The sequence below is a fragment of the Dryas octopetala genome, chromosome 5 (genome assembly GCF_963921425.1).
Source record: "Dryas octopetala chromosome 5, drDryOcto1.1, whole genome shotgun sequence".
NCBI lineage: Eukaryota > Viridiplantae > Streptophyta > Magnoliopsida > Rosales > Rosaceae > Dryas > Dryas octopetala.
The window spans coordinates 9,496,030-9,504,609 of record NC_141370.1 but is presented as its reverse complement, the minus strand read 5'-3'; the positions used below and the strand labels follow the sequence as shown (position 1 = coordinate 9,504,609).

The 8,580-nt window shown below is 35.5% G+C and overlaps 1 protein-coding gene across 2 annotated transcripts; it reads left to right on the top strand.

The window, feature by feature from the left end:
- Positions 1–2,100: 2,100 nt before the first annotated feature.
- On the top strand, positions 2,101–5,021 carry SNRK2.7 (SNF1-related protein kinase 2.7). Of its 2 annotated transcripts, none has more exons than XM_086242839.1 (9): positions 2,101–2,437; positions 2,643–2,717; positions 3,110–3,211; positions 3,442–3,495; positions 3,588–3,680; positions 3,775–3,867; positions 3,963–4,067; positions 4,171–4,269; positions 4,447–5,021. In XM_086242839.1, the coding sequence occupies exons 1-9, from the start codon at positions 2,318–2,320 to the stop codon at positions 4,723–4,725; spliced, it is 1,020 nt and encodes a 339-aa protein (XP_086098965.1). In that variant the 5' UTR covers positions 2,101–2,317; the 3' UTR covers positions 4,726–5,021. The 2 variants fall into 2 exon arrangements, with proteins under 2 accessions (XP_086098965.1, XP_086098966.1); XM_086242840.1 differs by having other exon boundaries at positions 2,307–2,437; positions 2,536–2,717.
- The last annotated feature ends 3,559 nt before the right edge of the window (positions 5,022–8,580 follow it).

Below are 8,580 nucleotides of genomic sequence, written 5' to 3'. Positions count from 1 at the left end.
ATTTCTACACCTGTCATGTAAGTTGCTAACTGCAACGAAAGTTTCTAAATCTCTGCATGCACATATATAGCTGTTTGTTCTGCAATTACTTAATTAGACATCTTGTGCTAGCAAACAAAAAGCAATAAAAATTGTAAAACATATAATTTTAAAGTTAAAACACAAAAAAACATTTTGTTGTAGCAAGCCTCCAATCAATGCTATCAAATCATACAATTAGATCCAAATTAATGATCAACATTGATATACATATGATGGAGGCCTTGGAGAGGCATGTTGATATATATATGGTGGGCCAAATTGGGTTGTCAAATAGTGAGAGGTTAGTGATGGCTGCTCGCACAAGTGTTTGATGTTGGAGAGAAAACGGCCCAGTGAGGGGATAAGAGTGTTGATTGTTATAAGAAAACACTTCCAAAACAAGATGTATCATCCCCTAGCAACCTAGCTGTCATATGCTGTTGCACACCTTTTTTTCTTTTGGATTGATCAGTGATTGAGGAGTGACATCTTTCCAATTACGCATGGTTTAAATATATTTATGTAGAAAATAATGCAAGAAAAGCATTCACAAAATCGTAATGTTTTGTTTGTCACATATCTAGCATATTTATGCTACTAAATATTTAAACAAAAAGCAAACTAATTTGCTACTGGCTGGCCTAATGGTAGTTCTTTCAACTTTTTGAAAAAGTCCCATTAAATTTCTCCACCATCATTAAAAAGAAAAAAAAAACACCAATCAATCTAATAAATGGTTTCAACTTTCAATTGAGAATTTAATTAGTTCATAATTCATAATATATATATGTCTAGTAAAAAAACATTTCCCAACATTTAAATGGGTGGCTCACATTCAAGCTTCTATATACTTAGCTGAAAAATATTATTAAAATTATGATAATGCTTTATTAATTAAGAACAAAAATTTAGTTGTAATCGTAACGCTATCTCGTAGTGTTATTAATGCACGTATTATAACATAGATGAACGACGAATTTATATTTTTGATATATAATATTAATAAATATACCTATATTATAATTTAAGTAAATTAATAACACCACATTATGAAATATACATGTGTTACACTTACAGTAAAATAATCATTAAAATCACTAGATGATGTGGCTGTGGCAGCATAATAATATTTTATATGGTAGAAATAAAAACGAACACCTGTTCCAAATTTAAGGCACACGTCGTCGTAATACCCAAAACCCTACCTCTGAGCCAAATCATATAGAGGACAACCAGCGCAATAAAGGCAAGATTTATTAATGAAATATTGTAATGGAATTATTAGACTCCTAAAACTAATCAATATCTCTTCCATCGATATGGTGAATAAAATTATGAAATCACAATTCCTTTCGACTAATCCCATGAAAATGAAAAGGACATTGCATTAGCAATTTAGCACCAAAAGAAAGGGCATTGCATTAATTTGGTACTCGAAAGCACCCACTTGCTAAGTCCACCATGTGAGAGATGTGATAATCGATGATTATTGATCCCCAGCATGTTGCATTCATTCCTTCTTCTAGCTTCGCCCCAAATTCCAAGAAAGGTGACAAGGAAGCCACACCCACCAGTTAGAAAGCTGTGGGGCCCACCATATCTCACTGTCCTCCCTCTCCACCGTCCACGTCATCATCTTTGTCTTCTCACCTCCTGTCAACTTATCCTCTCTCCTCGTAAAGCCAAAAAGAATTCTCCTCTCACTGGCTGAGAGTGGTAAAAATGTTATACCCGCTACGCTTACACTGCCAGCTGCCCAACAACGCCTTCAAGACGACACGTCGTAGTCTTAATACCGCCAGTAACACGTTGCCAAGTATGCGACTAAATTTTCCATAGAGCATGGCTCGATGGAGCATCTCTCACATAAAGTAGGTCCCACAAACATATGGTCCCACTTTATGTGAGAGATGTCCCGAGGCATGCCTCACGAAAGAGCCTCTCTGCAAACGGAGGGGGTGGCGACCACAACTTGTTCAGGTCTGCTGAAAATCGCGACCACTAATAAAAAACCACGTGGAGTTTCAACTCTTCTTGTCTCTATGTGCCACGAAGACTTTCTTGACAGTCCACTGCAGAAGAGGGGGATAGCTAACCCAATTAGCTTTACAGCTTTTTGCATTAGCAAAGGAAAATTTAGAGGCCTTCATAAACCATGAAGATGCTTCACGCAAACAAGTAGACAAAGGCAGAGAATTTCTAAACAATTTGGAGATAGAGAGAAATTCTTGTAGAAAATAGTTAGTCCTTCAATCTTGAATTGTTTGTTGTTGAAGCTAATTATAGCTGGCTAGCAATGGAGCGCTATGAGATACTGAAGGATATTGGGTCAGGGAACTTTGGGGTTGCAAAGCTTGTAAAAGACAAATGGAGTGGTGAGCTCTATGCTGTGAAGTTTATTGAGAGAGGGCTGAAGGTACTCCAATATCTTTCATTTCCCATTTCATTGATACCAATTTTTGGTTTTTGGGTCATGAACTAGAGCTTCAATATTTCTTGTTTAATCTTATATAGGTGGGCTTTTAGTTGTTTGTTCATTTTTATCATCTGGGTTTGTGTTTATTCCAACTGGGTTTTGGTTTTCATGGAGGGATTTTATTTGAAGCCTTGTGTGTTTATAGATTGATGAGCATGTACAGAGGGAGATTATGAACCACAGGTCCTTGAAGCATCCCAATATAATCAGATTTAAGGAGGTATATATTTTCCAACTTTGATCACAACTTTATAAGTGCCATATTCTCATCTATTATGAAATGGTATTCGAGAAAAAGGTCTTCTTAGTTATTACATTAGAGAATCAGATTGCTTTTTGGATAATAATTAAGACAGCATGCCTTTTTAGACTTTTAGTTCCAGTTCTTTTCAAGACCCTATCTTTTTCCTCCATTACTGTATTAAATTTTTGGCCTTTGAACAAGGCTAAAGTCAATTATTGATGCTAATTATCAGCTTGGATTACTATTCCTCTGTTGCTCTAGTTTCCAATATGTAATTTCTAAGGGGTTTAGCATATTTGAAAACAAATGGGATGTTTCTTATTTGTATAGTTTTGCTTATTTACTGTATGTCTATTAAATTTGTGCAGGTCTTGTTAACACCAACCGACTTAGCCATTATCATGGAATATGCAGCTGGAGGAGAACTTTTTGAAAGAATATGCAATGCTGGTAGATTCAGTGAGGACGAGGTAAATTAGAACAATTAGGTGACAGTAGAAGGAAGAAGATTTTTTCTTAGATTAAATTGATTGCTATTTATTGAATTTTTATAAAATATATCATTCCAAATAGTACAAACTACAGAGTATAATTGGTTTTTTTTTTTTGTTTATTCAGCTACATATCATTTGGAATTTTAGTAGTTGTTTTGAGGTTTTTTTCTTTTCTTTGATTTCCTGATTCTTTACATGGGTATCAGGGAAGGTATTTCTTTCAACAGCTGATTTCAGGAGTCAGTTATTGCCATTCAATGGTAAAAGCCAAATCATCATATGCTTTTCTGGTTGTGAATACTTTAGTTCTCGACCTCACATCCCTTGCTGATTTGATATTTTTTTGTTGCAGCAAATTTGTCACAGAGATCTTAAGCTGGAGAACACACTTTTAGATGGAAGCTCAGCACCACGTCTCAAAATTTGTGATTTTGGTTATTCCAAGGCAATGAACATCATGAACTAGCTAGTTTATTATACATTTTGGATGGTTAATTTTAATTGCAATTACTTACACTTCTGTTGCATCGATCTTATAGTCATCTGTGTTGCATTCCCAACCTAAATCAACTGTTGGAACACCGGCTTACATTGCACCAGAGGTCTTGTCAAGAAAAGAGTATGATGGGAAGGTATGTTTGTTGGTTTTCTTGTTCTGTTTTTGGTCAACTTTTTTTGTTGGGTCACCTAATATCCATGTTCACTATTTTGTCCTTGAGAATCTCAGATTGCGGATGTTTGGTCATGTGGGGTTACCTTATATGTGATGCTGGTTGGTGCTTATCCCTTTGAGGATCCAGAAGATCCAAGAAATTTCAGAAAAACACTTCAGGTTCATTATGGTTCACTAGTACCATTTTTGTTTGCCTATTGTTATACATGCCTCTTAATGTTGTGGCCTAACAAATATTCAATGTGCTAATGGCTTATGGCAGCGGATTCTCAGCGTCCACTATTCAATTCCTGACTATGTACGCATTTCCTTGGAATGTAGACATCTTCTTTCTCGAATTTTTGTTGCTAACCCCGAAAAGGTATTAATCCAGTCATCCACATACGCGTGATGGATTGTCAGCCAGTCGTTGATGTACACAAGTTATATCAACGACTAAAAACCATCCACCTGCGAATTAAAAAAAAAAATCACTTTTCCTTTCTCGAGTACTCTTAATTTATACTTTATACCCTTCATTTTGATTCGTTTCATGCAGAGAATAACTATCCCAGAAATAAAGCAGCACCCCTGGTTCTTAAAAAATCTACCAGTAGAATTCATGGATGAAGATAACCTGCAAAACCACGATGATCAAAATTTTGAATCATCATCCCAAAGCGTTGAAGACATATTGTCAATAATTCAAGAAGCTCGAAAAGCTGCAAACGGCACCAAAGTTGGAGGACTTTTGCTTGGGAGTATGGATCTTGATGAGATAGATGATGCTGACATAGATGATATAGAAACAAGTGGTGATTTTGTGTGTGCATTATGAGTACGAGTGCAAGTTCATATCAGAAAGCTTTGCACTTTGCAGCTGCAGGCCAAAATATTTTTCCAAAAAAGCAGTTGGGAGGATAAGGCGATGTTTTCATGTGATATTGGGGAATCAACTATCTCTTTAACTGGTGGTGATATTTTCCTTTGCTTGGAATTTTGCTGTCTTGGTCTCTTTTGTCTAAAGTGGCCTTTCCATTATAGGGGGTCTATGGCTCTTGCTTCTTAGCTTTGTAATCTGCAAAATTTCTCATAATGTTCAGCTTCTTTTTATAATCTAAGCTGGGTTTAGCATTTTTCGGAGTTTGGGTTAAAATTGTACTTATATTTAAAATTACTTCGGTTTTAAATTCCATGGGGGCGTGCCCTAATGGGGCATCTCTCACATGAGGTGAGACTCACAAACATGTGAGAGATGCCCTATAGAAGATTTAGTCTTGATTCTGCACTATTGCGCGCACGGTTTGAAATTCTGTTGGGCTGTGACATGAGCATATATAAATAGGATATAATAAGTGATGAAACATCAATATCACTCTATCAACCAGATCCAAACTGCAAGAGATCATTATTAGGACAATAATATAATATTTATAAAGACTACAAAAAGATGCATATATCAACCTTTATGATGTTATCAAATTATCCAGCAAAAGACAGTTCTTAGTGGACAGCATCATATGTTCAGATTATATTGCTAGTCCAATGGTTCGTTGTTTTTCTGATGAATGCTGATCGAAGGTACATAATTAATTAATTGGCACCAATATTACAATAATCTGCTGCATTCACTATCTAAGATCGGATCATCTGAGAGAGGTACTATATAAGGTGGTATGTTACACCTAGCATTATTGATTCAAAATTAAGGTTAGGTGTGAGTTGAGTACCTTTTTTTTATTTTTTATTTTTTATTTTTATCTTTTTGCTTTCAAACTTTTACATATAAGAGAAATTCAAAATAAGATTTAATCAAATCTTACAATATTACTTGTAATATATATATATATATAAGTTTAGAAAACCTAGAATGCACCTCACGTGCGGTGAAACAGGTGATCCTCTCTTCTTCTCACGCTACGGTTGCAACCTCGCCAACATACCTATATAAAGCTCCCAAAACCCATATTTTTTAAGAGAACAAACATAGGGTTTCAACTACTTACCATAATAGGGAATGTCGGTTATGATCATCCTGCGTGATGAATTGGATTTTGCGCTCCATATGCCCTCAGACAGGTACGCAACCTTCAAACTCAAGAATTTCAAACTATTATGTGTTGGGTTGGGTGTGTTTCTTCTAAAATCCTAATACGAATCTAGGTTTAGGTTCGTTTGATTTGGGAGTTGGTGAATTTTTTAGCAATGAGAGGGAATATAGAAGAATTATCGTGTTTGGGAATTCATAGGGTCTTTTGCAATTTTTTGTTTTGAATTTGGGGAATTAATTTGCAGGTGTGTGTGTGTGTGTGTTTTTTTTTTTTTTTATTATTATTTTTAATTTGAGTGGAGAAGGGAAGTCAAAGCTAATTGGGCGAGAAGCATTCAGTGATACGCCACGAGGGTATAACAGGGTATGTAGTTGCCAAGAAAATGACACTACAAGAATAAGCGTCGTATGCCTCTGCCCACTTACAATGTTATATGTGTGCAAATGTCATAGGCCCGGGGCCTATGGTGTATTAGCATATACCACAGCAAACACATCCGTTGTTATTGCAGGTGTATCGAAAAGTCATATATCACTGTATGGAAACAGGGATAGAGGTTGACTTAGTATCTCATTACATAAATTTTGTCTTAAAATTAGAAAAAATTTTATATAATAAAATATAAAAATATAAGTGTCATGATGTTATTAAATTGAGATACCAAATCAGATCCAGTTCTCAAGAAAGTTGTCTAACAACCACTTTGTCATGTCATCATTAATCATAGAAATATGTAGCTTAACATGCCACACCCCATTACTAGAGGTTTATTGGTTTATAAAATCCCACTTTCCATTTCACACAGATCCCATATTTTACATGGAAATGAAATGAATTTTAATAATTAATGAATTTTTTGAGAAATATCCATTTGCATGTGGTTTGTATACTCAAATTTTGGATTGATTATACTATGTAGCAGTGTATCGGATATACTTAATAATTTTTCACATTATACAATCAACCTTTCAAAGAAATCCAAATCCCTGTAAAGAAAAAAAAAAAAAAAAAGATAAGATCTATTAATAAGAAAATCACAAGGCTCAACCAAATAAAAAAAAAACCCCAAATGCAAAAACTAAAAAAATAAAAAGAGAACACTTCACAAAAGAAAAGGAATGAAAAACCCCATATAAGCATTTTAAACTGTCGGTTAATTCTAAGCATAGTGATCATAATGAACCTTCTTTTCAGTCTTTGCGATGTTGACAGCCTGCGTCTTAATAACATCAAATTCTCCTTCGTAGCACCTGCATAGAAGTAAACTATAAACGCTTCAGTTCTTAAAAATCTAAAAGCAAAAATAAGTAGAATTATGTTAGAAAAACCAAACATTCAATCAATAAGTCTCAAACACTACTATCTCAATAATGAAGTACTAATAAGCTAAACAAAGACAAGATCAACATGTCCTTTCGATATCCCATTAAGCAGAAAAACTACATATTTACCAAATCAGTGAAAAAAGAGAATATATATTTACTGTAAAACTATAAAATCATGCTTCAACAGGCTTTCTTTCCCAGAAACTCACTTCTTATACGAATCAGGATGAGCGAATACCATTTCACTTAATTAAACTATTTGGGAAAAGAAGAAACCTAATTTTTTTTCTATTAACAATTGGGGAAAATAAAACACCTAACATTCATCCAATATTTTATGCAAAAACGCAATATAACACCTAACCTTCATCTAATATGTTGGTAGAAATGTGAAGGACATAAAAACTAGGGAAGAGAATTGAGACATATATTAAGCCAAATGTTGAGGGACAACAACAATAGCATACTAATGCAATGAACTCCGTGACTGTAACTCCGTGACTATTAAAATCAGTACAATGTTGAGTAGCAGATTCGTTCCACCACCAATTGAATATTGATTCCCATATGTACTCATTTGTTAGATGACATGGAATAATTTGGTTAAGCTTTATATATAATATAACCCTGTGAGAGTGATTAACTTAATTTTAGTATAATTAATCATAGGGGTTGCCTTTAGACATTACTTAAACATAAAGACTTACTATATATGTAAATCCTTGAATAGTTTATATATTCCTCATACTGGTAATGTTTCCATGGAATATATTTAGAGTGCTGCTATTTGCACACCTTTTTTTTTTTTTTCTTTTTGCACACCTTTTTTTTTTCTTTTTGCACACCCTAGCTTTTTTTTTTCTCCTACACACCCCACACACTCATCTCAAATTCAAAACCTATCAACACACACCTAACCCATTACCAGAATACCCTCATTTCATTACACACCCACACCCACACCCACACCCACACACCCCATCTTGCTCTTTCTCACTCTCTCTCCTTCCCTCTCTCTCTTTTTCTCTGTCAACACACACCCGCGAAACAACACCTTCCTCGCAGCACCACCACCGCGCGCAGCACCACCCTCTCTGCATGCGTACCATTCTCCTCTCATTCTCTCTCTCCTCCTTGCTGCACCACCCTCCTCGCAGCACCACCCTCCCTGCATGCACACCATTCTCCTCTCATTCTCTCTCTCCTCATCTCTCTCTCCTCCCTCCTGCACCACCCTCCCCGTGCCCATCACCATGCCAAGCTCGCACAACCAATAAGCCCCAACGCCCGACCACGACCACGACGCAAATGAGCTCG